We start from the raw sequence: 17,269 nt of genomic DNA, 5'->3' as shown, positions 1-17,269 counted from the left end.
GGGGGGGGGTTAATAATGACACACTTAATAATGGCAAACGTTAGTGCTGGGACAGTACTCAGCAAAACTGAGAAGTATTTGGAACGCTCTGCACAGTACACTATGAACTTATGGTTTTGGGAATTTGCACTCGAGGTTGGTAGGTGAGTTAAGTAAAAAAAGAATGTTGCAATAATTTTGAAAAATATTGGATTGCAGAATCTCTCAATTCCAAATGAAATGTTCCGTGATGAAATGTTTAGAAACTGACGGAAACCTATTTGAACATTTGTGAACATGCAGAAATGGACTAAGTGAAAAGGACTGTTTCCTTTTATGACCATGAAATCCTTAACTTACTTTCTTTAATCAAACACACTTGACTTGTATCTGACAAACATCCGAATGAAATGCAATGAGTGATGTGAGTCATAGAAAAATAATTTTTTTGGAATCCCCTCAGACTGTCATTGGGCAACAAGCTCTTTCCTAAAATACACTAACATTTACTAGTGCTCAAAATAACCACAGCGAGCAAATGAGCAGACAAACATACACCCCCCACGTTCTATTTTTCGGCTTCCAAACAACGTTGAGAAAATAATGTGGCCTGTACCAGACCAGAAGATCAGAGAACATGTTATTAAGGCCAGTTTTACCCACTCTGGGTCTTGCCTTTCAAGCGGGCCAGAGGTTAAGTGTGTCTGTGGGTGGATACCACACGCCTTCCGTCTCATGAAACATTCACAAAAGCAGCACCGCTATTTTGGTTTTGGTTTTTGGTCTGCGTACCTAATGTGTCCTCCAAATATGTCAGTGATGGGCGTGCGAACAAAGTCTGCTTGGCGAGTGATAGAAGTCTTGTTGCGGGGACCAACTTGCTCCCATTCGTCCTCGCTCCCCTCTTCATCCTTGTCGGCGTCGTCTTCCTCCACACCTGGCAGTGACTCTGGGCCGTTGGGTGTCGGGTATTCTGCTCAAAAACAAATGAAGGAAGCACTTGAGATGCTCGTGTGACTGTTCATTTACTAAAAACTGCCACCTCATTGTCTCTCATCAATTGAACATTTCCAACTTCGACGGTTATTTTCACACACTGTGCCAGGTGACACACGAGTGTCTGTGAAAGGTGCTTACTCTCTTCCTGAGGCGAGATTAGTTTTTTCAAGGCCAGCATCTCTTCGTGCAGCCCGTTTAGAATGAAGCCAAGATATTCCTCTGCATCTTCCTGTCGACCCTGGCAACACATCATCGGCACCAATTAAAAAACACACAAACGATGCCTACCGACATAGAAATCTCAAGGTCTTTGTGTGGGCACATACAGAAACTTGTTAAATTTGCTGTGTTTTCATAAAATATGCAAGGAAATACCTTTTGACAATTGTTCGATTCAGCACATTCAATGAATATTTTTCCCAGCCTAATTAAAAATGTACATTTTGGCAATCTAACAACACTGGCCAACGGGACTGAATGTTCCAGAGACCATGAAAGAAGCAAGAGATCTTGAGGCTGCCTACCTTTTCCGAGAGACTGGACTTAATGAGTGTGAGGAGTCTGTAGATGTACGTCGGCTCGAAGGGAACGCCTGGCCGAATGTCTTTCACCAGCTTATCGCCAACAGCTGTGGACAAGACTTTGGGTCAGTGTTGGAAAGAGAAGAAATGAAGTCAAATCATCGTCAGGAAAAGCAGCTTACCTGGTTTGGGTTTAGCTGGCACCGGCATGTTTGTGAACTCATTCACCAGCTTCACACTTGATAGTTAAGACAGAAAAGGCAATCGGTCAGCAAAGCACATAATCAACAGCATGGCAGGATGCGTGACTCACAAGTTGTCTATCATGGGTGTGGAGGTACACGGCCTCTGTGTTTCATTGTGTAGAGGAATGGACTTCATCAGGTGATACATGGGAGGACACGCGATCAGGGCCTGGAGAGTCTGGGGGCTTCGAGTCAGGAAAGAAAAACTGGCATGTTGAAAAGATCCTTTATGATTCATGAGCTCAGCGTTTCCTAACCTTTGAGCCAAGGACAGATCTTATGATAAAAATCTCACGGCACACCACCAGACAAAAAGCCATTTAAAAAAAAAACACATCCTGCAATCAAAAACATTTCAATTTAGTAGAAAAATTAACATGGTATGTGTCTGGCATACAGGTTGTGTTGTATGAATGGCAACTTGTGGATACACAAGTGAATTATGTATCTTCTGCCATCTGGTGGAATTTAAAAACATTCAAACAGCAACCTCAAACTCTGTAAATGTATAAAAGTTAACGAGTTTTAATTGTCCAGTGCCAAAAAGAGTGAATAGTGTTATTAGACCGTCATGAAGGCAGATGTTGAAAGGATACAGCATTGATATAGCACCAGTTTCCTTTGTTGACGAGTCCTCTCGGCTGCAAAGACACTGGTTTGTGTATCAACTTCACATTCTCAATAAGCTCTGGGGATTCAAACAGACAACGTTAAATAGACAGGCTCCTTGCACACCGCAAGTAACATGCAATCGGGCATTCTCAAGTTGGAACATGTTCCTTTTTCCAGTTGTATCTCTTGTGACAGCAACATAAGAGATGTGTGAATGGGAGCGAGGTTATGCTATTCCACGCCTAGGAAGGGAGACTGTCATTAGAACACAGCTCCCATGGTAACGTGGACAGGGTGACATTGTGGATTTTGCAGTTTGGGGATGGGGGTGATTTGGACCCTCTATCAATTCGAGTTTTTAGTTCTGTTATGAAGTAAAAATAATTCATTTTAACCAAGACTCACTTCACTTGGATAACCACACGAACCGTAATGGGACAACAATGTCATGTCTCAATCACGAGAACCATATGATTTGCTGCAATTATTGTGTACTGAAAACACATGTAGACTAAAGTTCTGTTTTAGGTTAATGGCTGCAAATATGTTCTTCACAGTGAGAGTAAAATTTAAAGCCGTCGTTGAGCCTTTCCGACTGCGCAAACGGTCCAGATGAGAAACATGAAAACCAAAACAAGCCTGAGGACACAATTCCTTATTTGTCAGGCATTGCCTTGTCCGGTTTTAAACATGCAGCAAAAATTAGTCACTTCACACATTAGACTTAAACAATCTGGCCTGCAATATAATCAGTACGTCAGGTGTATACACAGGAACTCGATGAAAAGTGCTCAGATTGTGGAATGATTGCAAGCACTCCAAGTGAGAATTAACTAAACACCCACTTCAACATTCACACCCGTTACCAGATGTGACCCTCATTTCTACCTCCAACCTGCCACCCTCCCACCCAAAATAACTTTATATATCCCCCTTGCTCTGATGAGTGGCTCACATACCTGGATAAACACTGCCATCAAGTGGTCAAAGCGATATTGCATTTCTTAATGCAAGGCCCCGACTTGAGCAGTCTTGAAAGCGTTTGTTTATTCACACCCACTACCCTTGATATCGGCTCAAGGTCCAAGTGCTAGTGCCCTTTTTGCCCTTATCAGCAAAACACTTCAGCGCACTTGCAATCTGACTAGGGCACACTAGTAAAACAACTGTCTTACTTGTGACATTATTATATGCTATTAGTATGCAATAACTCACTATTAGTAGGATGCATGACATTTCTGCACACAAATGGGACAAATTTGTCAAATGAGTGGGACAGCTATGTGTTAATAATTAGGCAAAACTGAACTAGCTGCTAACTGTGTGCTACTAGTCATACTAGTGCCATAAAAAGCGTGGTAATATCCAGTGCTTCACTAGTAGTACTCATAGCGCACCAATGTCATCTTGTGCAGTTTTGCCTCATTGCTAAGTCGCGTTGCCGAATTCATGTGCAGAAAGAATGTCATACAGCAGTGGGGAGTAAAAACATACCAGTAAGACGCGGTTGATCCCTGAGTGAGCTGAATAGAATCACTAGTGAGGACAAAGGGGATAGTAGTACTTGGACCTTAAGGTGAGTATCAAGATTGAATAAATGCTCAAGTGAAGCCACTAAAATTCTCGGCAGCATAAAATACAGCTTGTTAACTTGTATGGAGAAAGAGTGTACTCGTACATGAACCTTAGGTTGAATTGAGTAAATGCTAAAGTGTGCTAGTAGTACTTACTACTAGTGAGATTGCAGAATATTACTAGTTAACATTTAGGAGTGGTGCTAGTAGCACAAAAATGAGAACTAGTGCAGTTGTGTCTCATGAGCAACATGTTAGTCTGACTGGTTTGCCAAAGTTGTCCTGGTCGTGTGCAGAAACGTCACAAAGCAGTGGAAAAAAATATAAGTGCGCTAAATTATTGCTCATGAGGACAAAATGCATACGGCTACATAGAGCTGCATACATTGTAATCGTGATTTTTTTTATCATGTTAGGGGAACCCGTTTACGGCACTACTTTTCAACAAACAATCTGTAAACAGTTTTCAGTGCGGGAGCAAACTAAAATAAATGGTTTAACATTTTAGAATAAATGGTAAAAATAAAGAAATTATCCCAAGATTTTGAAATCGACCAAGGGCGAACTAAATAATATTCTAGTATCTCTCTTGTTATTTTGGCAGCTTTATAAAACCTTAAGCAGCATTTGCCACCGCCCTCGTGGCTGGCTGACTCCAGGTTGAGAATGTGCCTGGTTAAATATTCAGCAGAGGTATGCCAAAATTTTAATTGCAACTAAAGCCAGCGATTAGGTCAATTTATTCACAGCAGCCGAAATAATGATCACGATTAAAATCGAATTAGTTGTGCACGGACTTGAAGTTGGATATCAAGGATACTGGATAAATGCTCAAACGGCTTTCCATACAGGGTGCATTTTAGTACAGCGGCAACATGAAGCATCTTCGCGGAATACCTGCAAGTTTAGGAGCCATAGGGTCCTCTGATACAGGGACAGTGCCTTCCTTGACCTCAACAAGCGTTTCCTCGGGTGTCTCTGGTGTCAGGAGGGGAGGGGCAGCAACTTCCACAGCATTCTTAACCTCCACAAAGGCCGGAGGGCTGCCAGGAAGGGGCTTAGAGTTGTGGAAGAGGCTTGCCCAAGATTTGGGTGGGTTAGTCGTAGGCGCAGCAGGAACTGCGGGCGAATGCGACGACTTTGCCACTTTCGTTTGGGCAGCACAGTGTGGAGAAGCCTGCGGGGTCAAATCATCACTCTCACAGTCTTCCTTGTGTCCATCTGCACCAAGCGGAGTGCCAGAGTCTGCCAACCCGTTACTCTCTGTCACCTCCCCCGCCTCGGGTTCATTAGTCTTAGCAGCAAAAGCAGGAAGAGGTGACTTGGAGCGGGGGCTCCGTGGACTACCTGAAAGTTCAGGACTCTGTGGAGCCAACTGATCTGGCTGCTCATCTGCAGTCCTTGATCCCTCAGTCACGCTTCTGCTTTGACATGAGGCCGAAGAAGAGGGGGAAGTTGCAATGGTGCCATCTGATAAAGAGGCGGCCCCACTTTTCATGTCCGATGACGAGTCATCGGGGCTATCACAAGTTCTCTGATTGGCAGTGAATTTGGCCGTCGGAGCAGCTGTCGGCGTGGAGACGACACCAAGAGAGGAAAGGCCGCCCCCCGATAAAGTGTGACAGTCTGCATCCTCGGCATTATGTTGCGATACGCCCATTGCGTGTCCATTCACCAGTGCTGTCACAGGCGTCCCATCTGCGGCGCTGATGCTGTTGTTGCCGGCGGCTGATGGGTCCAGGTAGTTGTAGTACCCCGGGGGCCGCTTTTTCTTTTTCTTCCTCTCTCGCTGTCCCGGGCCACCAGGCATCCCGTCCATGTCCTGGCACACCTGATGATTGTCCAGGGCTGAGGCCTCAGAGTCGGGCCCATCCTCAGAGTTGAAGTGGCTTCCATCTGTGGCGTCGCCCACCGGAGTCGTCGTCTGTTGGGTCTTCTGGGCTGACTGGCAGCCCAGGATGAACTCTGGAGCCTGTGGGTTCAAGGTGCTCGACACTTTGTACAAAGAGTCGTTCACGCCACCGACGGGCTTGGAGTCCATGACCTCATCAACACCAAATTTAATGTGCTGATAGTCATCACCTGCAGATACCATGATACAGACATAAAAATCCATTAGACACATTTATAGAGATAAACTGAACAACTAAATTGAGGCTTTAAATAGAACATACACAAAAAAAAACAAACCTACTTCTGCAATCTGGAAGAGATGGTGCATCTCAATAAATTTGAGTATCTAGTTTATTAATTCAATTCAGAAACTGAATTCAGAGAGTGGAAAGGAGCTCTATATTTTGTATTTAAATTTATTATGTTGATTATAGCTTACAGTCAATGCAAACCCCAAATTCATTTTAAACTTACTTCAAAATATCAAAATAAACCCCAATGTGCTTTTCAAAATGTTCGTGTTTGTGGGGGGATTTTGCCTCCCCTTATTTTCCTCCGGTTGGTGTTTTTACTTTGCAGAACAAGGAACAAAGCGACCCAAATGGAGAGTGTTGCCTGCTACAACAAAGGGGCCTAGATGACTACATGATCCATTTAATTACATTGCGATATCAATCAAGGTGGCGGCGTCAGAGGTGGTATGTGCATGTGTAGGCTTCTTGGCACATTAACATACCACCTACATGCATACGCGCGAGTGTAAACAGGCTTTTGGGTGAGCAATATTGCATTACAGAATCACAATTAGTACGGTGCTGGCTTGCCATTAATCAGTTCTGCTACGTTTGGTATGCAAGCCTCGGCCACCAGGGGGCAGCACAATACAAACAGACATGAATCTCAACTGACTGAGCAGGCTGCAGTTTTATTTTTCCAGCGGAAAAAAAGACCACTTGAGTATTGGTATATTCTCTTGATCGGTGTCAATTCACCATTTGCGTTCAAATATCAATTGCTTAAAAGGTTAAAAGTAACACTTAATGTACTGAATAGAAACGCTATATAGATAACTATGTATTGTAATGTATTGCATCCACCCATTCTGTAGCCACTTATACTTTAATTTGTTGAGATATATACCCAAGCACCTGACCAGAATTTTAAAAAAAACAAAAAATCTAAAAGCCCTCTCTGGAAGGCTGAAACGTATTTCAGAAATGTGAAATGTGAAGACTTTGCCCTGAGGAGCAAGACTTTGAGACTGAATATATTTTTATACAAACTATGACAGCAGGTTGATAAATGATGGCAAGTGTTTTGAATATACATAATTAAAAATGTGATTTGTTTGAATGTTATCGATATTTTTCTAAGACACCTAAGTTGCCAACAACAAAATCAATGTACATTTCTGTAGTTAAGAATTTAGTGCTGTGTAAACGTGAGGCGCCAAATGAAAAAGTGAACAAACAGGAAATATTAGTGCGTGCAAATTAGGAAAACAACATCATTGTAGTGACTAAGCAAACTGGTAACGCAGAGTACACAACGCAGTGTCCTCCAATGGTCAACAGAGCGTGAAGCCTGCAGTTACCTGCTCAGATAAGAAAAGGCCCTCTCCGTTAGTAGGACTGAAATCACACGCCGCAATTGTACACTGCAGTTGAACCTCAACAACAGGTGTTAGGAACAACCCAAAAAATGCTCAGTCAATGTGTTAGGTTTAATTCTTCCCAAATAGATGAAAAATCAACTTGGGGCCTTGCAGAGGTGAAATGCATTTTAATGCAAGAGAAGACAAGATACATAACAGGGTCTTGAGCATGCAAAGCTCTACAGATTTGACCAACAGGCAAGAGAAAGAATATAGGCACAAGAAGCCACCAGTTATGAAGGCTGGATTTTATTTATTTGTTTGTTTAATTTTAAAGTTTGACAGCACGACGCACAGCAGCGAGTCAAGCCACGGTGTCGGGCCCCTCCACTCACCGCAACCCTGCAGTCCCATTGACTCCATTATATATGGTACAGCAGGAGGGCAGTAACCTCCTAAATAGTCAATACAAATCATGTTAAAACAACAGTCATATGCATATGCGTCTCTTTTTTTTTCTTCAATGTGGCTGTTAAGTGGTGGCTTTCGTTTGGGTGTTCTTAAAAGATCTCAATATGTTGGTATCTTGAATTGCAAATAAATTTTTGTACAGATGCATGCTAAAAATGTAACGCTCCCCACTTCCCAGTCTGGTGAGACCATCTCAGCCTCGGATATAAATAGTATTGCAATTTCAAAGTCTGCTTTGATATAGCTTGTGACAAAAAGTATTTTAAGAGATCATGTGCTCAACATAAACTGAAAAGTAAGATGATCTATTTCTCAGTTAAACAGAAACATTCTCAAAATTGTGATTGTATTTAGACTCATTTGCAGTTGTATTTATTAATGACATGATTGTTTTCATAAATGCTGAACAGTGACTATGTACTAATTTTCATTTGTCAGAAAATATTTTTTGGGGCACGGGGGTGATTCTGAAAGGAAACAGGTGTTTTCGAACAAATCAGTGGGGGTGTACTCATTCATGTTCAACACTGTCAAAAACATCCACTGTAATCAAAGAAAAGTGAAAGTTAAATGTGCATACCGGAAGATTGGCTGACACAAGGCGCTTTGTCGTTGAACGGTGGAAGCTGGAAAGAGGAAGGGGGTGAAGCCCAAATTAGTACCATTGCATAGGAAAGACACAAAAAAGTACAACCGATATTTTGAAATAACACATTCGAGAGGCATGGTTGGAGACCCGGGTCATTTTCAAGTGTGAGATCATCTGGTGTGCCACATGAAGTTATCGACTAATTTAGTTGGAGTTTCAAGTATTGACTACAAAAAAATGTATTTGTTCATGTCTTCCTGCAACAATGAATTCTCTGCCACTAGATGGCAGGAGGTACAATTTACCAGCTATTGTACAAACTACAGAAAAAGAGCTTGGTTTTCAATTAAAACACCCCAAATGACTTCACTACTTCATATACTTCATTTTGCAACATTTTTGTTTGCTAGTGTGCTGGAACATTTTTTCCCAATGTACAATTAGTGCCTATATATAAATGTAAAGTTGTGTGTATTTTAGGTGGTTGCTGCAAGGAGCAATACGACATACCCACAGATTCAGAGCAGTATTATGGAGCTTCCACAATGTGAATGTACATTAAACATAAGTCAAGAATCATTTCTTTCTCACAAAAACTATTTCGGACATCGTGTTGACACCCCTTACCTCGACATAACATCGTGGAGTCACAAAGAACTGATTGATCTCATCCGGGCTGAATTCTCCAAAGATATACTGTGGGGACAAGACAAACATGAGCTCGATGGGGAGGCAACGTTTGATACGTGCATGTAATTAGCTGCTGTAATCAAAATGACAATGCTTTGAAATGAACAAATTCAACACAATTGAGGTCCAAGTCTACTCATATTAGGAAATGATTCAAAATTGTACTGTAGTACCACAAGTAACTCTAGCGAGCCTGAGTGAAGCTACCGGTAAATCAATTCGAAGTGCTGAGTCATGTCGGGTTAAACATAAACCTTGACCATTATTTAAAAAAAAAAAAAAAAAGAAAAAAAAAAAAAAGAAACAATGACTCCCCCAGGTTTGTCTGCCAATATTTACTGTATTGTTTAAAAAAATAAAATCCAAATTTCAACATGCACAGTGAAGGGAGTGCTCGGTTTTATGACAGGGCCCTGAATTTAAAATCAAGTCTGAACCTGCAAGTAACCGGCCACAACTGGTTTACTTATGTTATCTGAAGACTGAAGTCAGATTATCGTGGTTTAAATGGTTCACTTGGCAACTTTCGACACGGGTTCTTTCTGTGTTTGTGTTGCCCTTACTCAGGGTTCTTCCCAATGTTCAAAAACTAAATCTTTTTATTAGTTTTTTTTTTCCCCAGGGAGAACACAGCACTGGACTACAAGGAGTGTGCATACATATATTTTATCAAATGAAACATAGGAGGCTTAAATGTTCTACCACCGACCGTGAAATATGCCGTGTACTGGCTAGCGATGCACCGACAGACAGAGTAGAAGTACTTACATTTTAGTACTTGGCGATACAGTGTACAAATGCCATTATGTCTTGTAATCATGAAAGAAAAGTGCTTTATTTTAATCAAATATTGTTCAAAAACACAAAAGCTGCTACTTTGGAACTGAGTAATGAAGAGCTACCTGAGACACATTCCTTTTATGTGAAGAAACTGATATTTTTTTGTGATGTCTCACAATATTTAGGAAACAGATACAATAAATAACCGGTAACACTATATTCATGAATTTATGCCAGTGTTTCCATTTTCAAATGATGACTTGTACAAAATTTGTAGAAAATCACAATGTCCCATCACTTGTGAGCTATTTTCTACCCTGGGGCGCTACCAGGTGCCTGCGGGCACCGCATTGGTGACGCCTGCTTCAGACTAACAACTTGCCCTTACTGAAAATGTTAACAACCAACCGGATGTTTGTCTAACAGCCTCACGAGACATTTCACGCAAATGTCACGTGTAACGAGGCGTTTCAGTTATGTGGCGTCCCAGTCTGGACACTAGGGGCACTGTGTAAAAGTTGTACTCCAAATGTTGTAGACAAGCGACAATCAATAACCTAGACTGCGTGTTCACCTCAACACAAAAAGTGCAAATAGAAATACAGGGCTGATTCTTGAGAATACCACAATTATAAAGCAAAACCAAGGACAACTGAAGTGATACCTCACCACACCAACGTTTACTTTCCTTGCCGTACAAAGCCGCGATACTGGTTACACCTCAACAAACGGCTGAGGATACAACTTCCAATTAACAGGTCAACATTTTAAACTGAACAACAAGCAGTTTTGAAAATAACTGTACTGTACAATTTAAGTTTAACTTGATACAACTTGGATTAGGAAATAAATGCATGAATTAATTTCTTCCTCAACTCCCAATGCTGTTCTTTTCAATGTACCGTATGACGTCTTTCAAGCGGCCACGCAGTGGTGCAGTGAAAGAATACATACACGCAGTCAAAGCGCAAAGGTGACACCAGCACACCAACCGCGCCGCCGGTTCAATCGACACGGTAAGTAAAACAGCGGAGCGTGAACGGAGAGGCGCACAGAAAAAGAAAGTGCAAGTCAAGCATATAGAACTCTTTGCAAACGGGGCCTCACGTGACACCCCGCATTGCTGAAATTGCACTCCACCAAACGACAAATAGCCGAGCGTAATCCGATGGCTTCGGGCGGCAAATACAATGACAACGGCGTGACTGTCGCTTTGCTTTACTCTGTAGGCGTGCCATGCGAACCTCGCTAAGCTGCCTCTGCTGCTGCTTTCCATTGAGGATTACAGCAAATTAGCCATCTGCATCATTTTACCGCTTGAGCCAGGACGCACGCGCGCGCACACACGCACGTACGCTCAAAGCTATCATATGGTCTGAAAACATTTCAAGTCATCTCCTCATGGATTTGAAGATTCATCAAGCTGAGATAAAATATGCTCTCTAAATAGTTTGTATTGTTATAATGCGTGCACACCTGCCACGGGGAGGGAAAGCTCCAGCGCTAATGTGATTGTTGGAACCTCTGGAGCAAGCATGTGCCTGCATTTTAGTGTCATGTAATAACAGTGACAATAACCAGCTGGCATGAACTCTGGAGGGTGTTAGGACGGAAGGAAAGACTGCCATTTTGGGTGCAGAACCAGTTAAAGAATTCAGTGCTAGGACTAACACCCACCACCTAATACGAGAATAGCAGACCAAACACCTTTGGAGAGAAGATTAAAATTTAGGAATTTATCAGGGCAAATATTGTTTGTCTGTACTCAGACAGACACACCAATATACATATACATATACATATACATACACACACACATACTAGGGCTGCCACAAATGATTATTTTGCTGGTTGACTAATCACCAGCAGTAATCGTGATTAGTCGACTAATAGGATCATATCGTCAGCCTCCTAAAATAATTGCCCAAGTCTGTTGTTTTAGGAAAAACAAAAAAATAAGCCGCATTCTGATATGTATTAATCATTTCAGGGGTATACGCGATCTGTTAAAGTACAGATGTAGCTGATTGTGGCAATTTCCAATTAACATTTTAAACTCAAACATGCATACGCACGCGCGCACACACACGATACATAAGGGCTACCAACAATCAAAAGGAGACAAAACATTTGGATCAATGAGCCTGAACATCAGTGACGACGTTCAGTTAACATTTAGGTTCAGGTCAAAATAAACGAGTTCTTAAACACTCATGTGTGAGCAGATATTAACATGTATACAGAAGTAACTTGCAAACAATTGGGATATCCTAATTTGAACCGTGACATATAACGTCAGGACGCAAGGAGACATCATTTCCGCTTCTTACTTTTTACCGTCAATAAACACAATTTATTTATGCCACTCACTAAAGCAATAAAGCAGCTGCTTTTCCTCCTTGCTCTGTCTAAGCAGCACCATATTTTTTTTTTACCTCTGCTTGTGTATTTCCGGCAAGTTGCATGCCAGAGGCACGGACTTACATACACGTATTTGCATGTAGATATACACACAGTGTCATTTTCACAGAGACAAATAATAACGTGAAAACACCACGTAAAAATCTAGGTATTCAAGTTATCGGGTGGCAACATAAGATGGCCACCGGCGCCTTCACTTCTCGCTGCGGCAAGTTAGCGGGGATCGCCGCAGTTACAATTGCTTCCTGTATTCAAAAGTCCAAGTTTCCTTGCAGGGAGAGCAAGGACAAAACACAAACTATCTACAATTGCTTTGAAATTACCAAATAATTTTTTTTTGTTTTAATACGAGGGTATATTTGGGTTTTTGTGCAAGTTTATATGGCCTTTCAAAGCTCATATATCGCCAATATTCGGCTTCTGAAAGTGTTACTGATTGCATGTAAACGTACTCATTGTTTAACCAACACTAATTGTAGAGTTCATAATTAGAAATATGACAACGGAAGGCTGCTTTTAAGATTTGGGTTCAGAATTCCCATTAGCCAGCGCCCTCGTGCATGTGCTCAGATCAAGAAAAGGGATGTTTCTCGGCGGAATAAAATGAGGCAGGCTCTGTTGTGGGCGCAGGGTTGAACAGCCTGACATCTGTGGCAGAGAGCACCGTCTCCGGGCAGAGGAGCAGCTTCAGTCACAGGCTGCTGTCACTGCCCTGCTCCAACCTTCTTCCCCATTCCAAGAGGATTTTTAATTCCGCTTTGTGAGGGAAACCCTCATATCACATTTTCTCAACTCTACTGTCGTCATTTTGCAAGATGATCACAATGCAGTTTCAGATTGCACTGGAATTATAAACTCTGTTATCCACACTTAAAAAAAAAAAACAGACTTGTTGCTTGATACTTTTTATATTTTACAATTGATGAGTAATTCGGTAAAACTGACTGCCGTGAGTTTGCAATGTTCCATTTTAGTTCTTTAACTCGAGTTTTGAAGGTGCATTTGAAATGTCACATTCATTTTAATTAATAATAATGAAAGTTATTCGGTTTTACTCTAATTTGAAGGCATTTTGACCATTTTTTAACGGGATGTCTCAAAAACATTTCTGAAAAGGCAATTTTCCCCCAACACACACACAAAAATTGTTTAGGACTTTTCATTTGATTTTCACAATTCTGTTAAAGCTGCCATCCAAACAGAGATTCTACGTTTTGAAAGACTCATTTTTAGCAAGATTTGCCACAGTGCTAAATTAAGAATCTATCGCCACAGTTTATTATTCCTGTTTTGGTTATTTGATGGTGGTTGTCCCTCACTGGCTTATATGTGCAAATATTTGAAATAGAAGTCTTTGAGTGTAAAAACCCTGCAATAAGAATGGGTGATGGCAACTTCGTGTTCAACTTCCCCAATCGGGGCAAATGGTGTTCAGCATGTGCATGAACTCATCCTGCCCACGGTCGTTAACTATCTCGCAATCGGGAACACTGTGTCACTTTGGACGTAGGCTGCAAGTGGACCTTGTTTCAGGTTAACCGTCTCCTCGAGTAACCCGAATAAAGTTCAGAGTTGCGATGCGTCCGCTTTACCAAGTCACACCTCCCCCTCAACTTCCACAGCGATGACACCCAATGCATGAGTCCATTACCATAAATATAAAACAGAATGTGCAGCATATACAATCACGAAGGCCAGTTGAACTGTCGCAATTCGCGCTAACGAGCTATGGGGATATTGAACATTTTAAATACTTTAACACTTGAAACATGTTCGACCTTCACCACCTGTGCAAAGCTGCTAGCTGGCTACCAGATAAGAATGTCTTGTTCTAAAGCAACAAGAAATTACCAAACCATCTCGAAAATGCTTTCATTTGCGGCACAGTTTACTGCAAATATGCAGTAGGAAGCAGTGGTCGATACATGCGCTCGGGGAAGGCCCCTAGCTAGCCAGAGCAGGTGGGCCATGCAAACACGCAGCACTTTTCGGTGTCACTTGACTCTTCGGTATCAACAGCAGACACTCACGCAGCATCGTCGTTCAAAGTGCCACGGTGGGTGGGCAAAGAGTCGTTCAAGTCATTCCCAGTCATTGGAAAATCCGCATAAGCCCCTTCGACGAAAGGAACGTGGGGCCTGTTAGCTTACCATGCTTGCTGGTGCTGTTGCAATGAGGCTTAGTGGGGGCATTAGCAAGCACTTTTTGACATCACATTTCCAAAGACAACAGGAGCCAAGTCTTTCATTTATATCGACATATCCGTGCAGCCGACTTGTAGCTTTGACACGACTCTAGTGCAAATAAAATTGTTTGTCGAACGTTTACGCGGCTGCGAGGTCTAAAAGTAACGTTAGCTCGCTAACTACCTGGTTGCCGTAAGAAGCCATGCTCCCGGTGAGATTTGCTCTCCTCATCGGACAAGACGAAAACTCTCCCGGGGAGACGTTGGAGGAGCTCTGCAGTGGCCGCCTCGACGGGTGTCCTACTTCGACGCCGATGTCATTTTCCCAGCAGTTAGATGTGTCCGATCCACGTAAAAGGCGTTTAGCAACCTCATGCCGTAGGACTCGCCGTCACCGCCATTTCTGTGTAGCGTCTTCTTCGCTTGCTTGGCGGCTCAGGGAGATTTGTCATGCAGCGGGAGCCGAACGAATAACCGCACATACTTCCGTTGGCTTGGGCCTTCGAAATAAAAGCTATGACACCTAATCTAACTAACCCTGTAAAGATGTAGACGAGAAAAAAACAGGCAAAACTTCACAAAAAGTAAGAAAGCTGAAATACAGTAATCCTCCCTCCACCGCTGGGGTAACGTTGCAGAACAACACCACAACCAGTGAAATCCGCAATATGGAAATAGCCTCTTTTTTAATTAAATACTCCCAAAGCATAATTTTAAACGCACTATTGAAATAGAAACATGTGTAAACACTTATAATATTGTGAGAGAGAGCAAGGGCAATGAACACAAACATGTACAAACAGCGTAACAGATCCCTCTCTGTTTGCAAAAAAAAAAAAAAAATCCAAACGAACAAACTTATCACCTCATAATAATGCCCCAAAGACAAACGCTCTGAAATGAATCTGCAGTCGTCTTTTTCTGAAAGAATAGTTATTAAGATTGTATTATTGTCAATGTTTTATGTCATGCATTCTGTTAAATTTTTGTTATTTTATGTTAAATGTTCTGGAAACCGCATTATTAGATCTGCAGCGGTTCTGAAAGCGCGATATAAATAATGCAAATCTCCACATAGCATCATTGTCAGTGTTAAAACTCTTTATGTAACAGATATTTGAACACAAACACAACAGAGCCATAATCAGATCACTGGTGCTTAAATTGTTCCCCAAATCAGAAACATATTTTATACCATAATTATTATCGTTTTATGAATGTATTTTGAAATTGACTTACTTCAATTGGGTTTGCGACTCGGAAGCGGAAGCACTAAAGTAACTGGAGTGTCATGTAACCGCGAATTTACCTAAAGTCTTGACCATGTGCGCCGTACTTGATGCGAGTTACCTACGCTTAATGTCGGCCATTTAATGATCACAAGTGTCTTGTTCGTAAATGTATATATATTTATTTATTTTTTGCAATTTTGTGACAGGACTGTTTCGAGAGTGAGTGACCGACAGGTGCCTTTGCCTCAATTTTCAAACCGCTCGTGAAGGCAGTAGATTTTAAGTATTTCAATTTTAAGCATCCACAAAGCCTCCTTGATACTTAAGTACAACACAAACTGGGGAACAACAAAGTTTTATTTATGTATTTATTTATTTTTATGTGTGCTTACAAATATAGTTGGGAGATCGAGATCCAGTGGGCGTGGTGCACCACAGGTGAGCGTACCACTCCGGAAGTAAGGACGCTTAAGGTGTTGTTTTTGTTTCGCATAAACGAAAAAGGATACCGCCCAAAACGTATTTTGTACACAAAAGAAGGTAGGAGACGTTTACACTGAGCTTTATGTTACATAAAGGGACACTAATCTGACTCGCTTAGAATCAGGGAAAGTCACGAACGTAACAATGCTCCCAACCTGAAATAATTTATTAGACTTAGTGCTTATAGACAGTTTGTGCAACTTTCTACATTTCTTGAATTCGTACACAATTACCACTTCCTGGACAGTGTTGCGTACACCTGTACAATTCAAAGAGACCCTAAAACAAGAGCAAATGCAGGCTTTCCAAATGCAATCCTGCTTATTTTTTGGGATGGAAAGCTGCATGATTTTCGATTCCATATTTTTTATATCCAGCTTAAGGTTGCACTGCTACGCTCTTTGTCCTCACTAGTAAGACAATTCAGTGGACTTGTGGAACGACTGTCTCATTTATAGTTTTGTTCCACTGCTATCTTCCAATACTGTACGACATTTATGCGCACAAATAAGATTTTGTATACAAGTAGTACAGCTACATGCTACCAGCGAGACAAACCCGTGCCCAAGCATGCTGCTGTTATTTCTAATGATGTTATCCTGTAGAATTTTATAATATCAATCGTATAACACAGTGGTCCCCAAACTACGGCCCGCGGGCCGGATCCGGCCCGCCTCCGCATTTGGTCCGGCCCCCTGAAAATACCACAGAGTATTTTGATTTATTTTTCATCGATGTGGATTTGTCTTTGATCATAAAGTTGGGCTTTTGCAATAAAATGTTCCTTAGTTCTGAACCGTTTTCATTATTAACTATTAATTAGTAACTATTTCATAAACACAGATACAATAAGGTGACATTTGGTGCATCTTTCTGTGCCGTTATCTGGCAACGCCAGAAAAAAAAAAATCCGAAACCGGCCCCTCTCTCAGAGAACGGGATCATGGCGAAAAGGTTCGGTAAGAGAAAAATAGAATGCGGGGTATTTAACCCAAAGTGGA

At 41.7% G+C, this 17,269-nt stretch overlaps 2 protein-coding genes across 6 annotated transcripts in view; one reads left to right on the top strand and one right to left on the bottom strand.

The window, feature by feature from the left end:
- Positions 1 to 15,033, bottom strand: part of usp10 (ubiquitin specific peptidase 10) — a 19,376-nt gene extending 4,343 nt beyond the window's left edge. Inside the window, exons 1-11 of one of the 4 annotated variants that reach the window (XM_019886722.1) lie at positions 14,738 to 15,033; positions 9,105 to 9,173; positions 8,469 to 8,514; positions 7,813 to 7,872; positions 4,828 to 6,012; positions 2,341 to 2,432; positions 1,813 to 1,922; positions 1,682 to 1,737; positions 1,503 to 1,606; positions 1,117 to 1,216; positions 772 to 955 (exon numbers count right to left, since the gene is read on the bottom strand). In XM_019886722.1, coding sequence (XP_019742281.1) covers positions 772 to 955; positions 1,117 to 1,216; positions 1,503 to 1,606; positions 1,682 to 1,737; positions 1,813 to 1,922; positions 2,341 to 2,432; positions 4,828 to 6,012; positions 7,813 to 7,872; positions 8,469 to 8,514; positions 9,105 to 9,173; positions 14,738 to 14,785 — 2,054 coding nt within the window. In that variant the 5' untranslated portion in view covers positions 14,786 to 15,033. The remainder of the gene's footprint in view (positions 1 to 771; positions 956 to 1,116; positions 1,217 to 1,502; positions 1,607 to 1,681; positions 1,738 to 1,812; positions 1,923 to 2,340; positions 2,433 to 4,827; positions 6,013 to 7,812; positions 7,873 to 8,468; positions 8,515 to 9,104; positions 9,174 to 14,737) is intronic. The other 3 variants (XM_019886723.1, XM_019886724.1, XM_019886725.1) reach the window with 3 other exon arrangements.
- Positions 15,034 to 15,877: 844 nt separating this feature from the next.
- The window catches only part of marveld3 (MARVEL domain containing 3), a 5,090-nt gene continuing 3,698 nt past the window's right edge, over positions 15,878 to 17,269 (top strand). Inside the window, exon 1 of one of the 2 annotated variants that reach the window (XM_019886727.1) lies at positions 15,878 to 16,223. The gene's annotated coding sequence lies outside the window, so the exon portion shown is untranslated. The other variant, XM_019886726.1, reaches the window with a different exon arrangement.

Source organism: Hippocampus comes, unplaced genomic scaffold (assembly GCF_001891065.2).
Source record: "Hippocampus comes isolate QL1 unplaced genomic scaffold, H_comes_QL1_v1.1 scaffold261, whole genome shotgun sequence".
Lineage (NCBI taxonomy): Eukaryota > Metazoa > Chordata > Actinopteri > Syngnathiformes > Syngnathidae > Hippocampus > Hippocampus comes.
The sequence above is the reverse complement of the archived record's forward strand: the minus strand, read 5'-3'. Positions and strand labels throughout refer to the sequence as shown.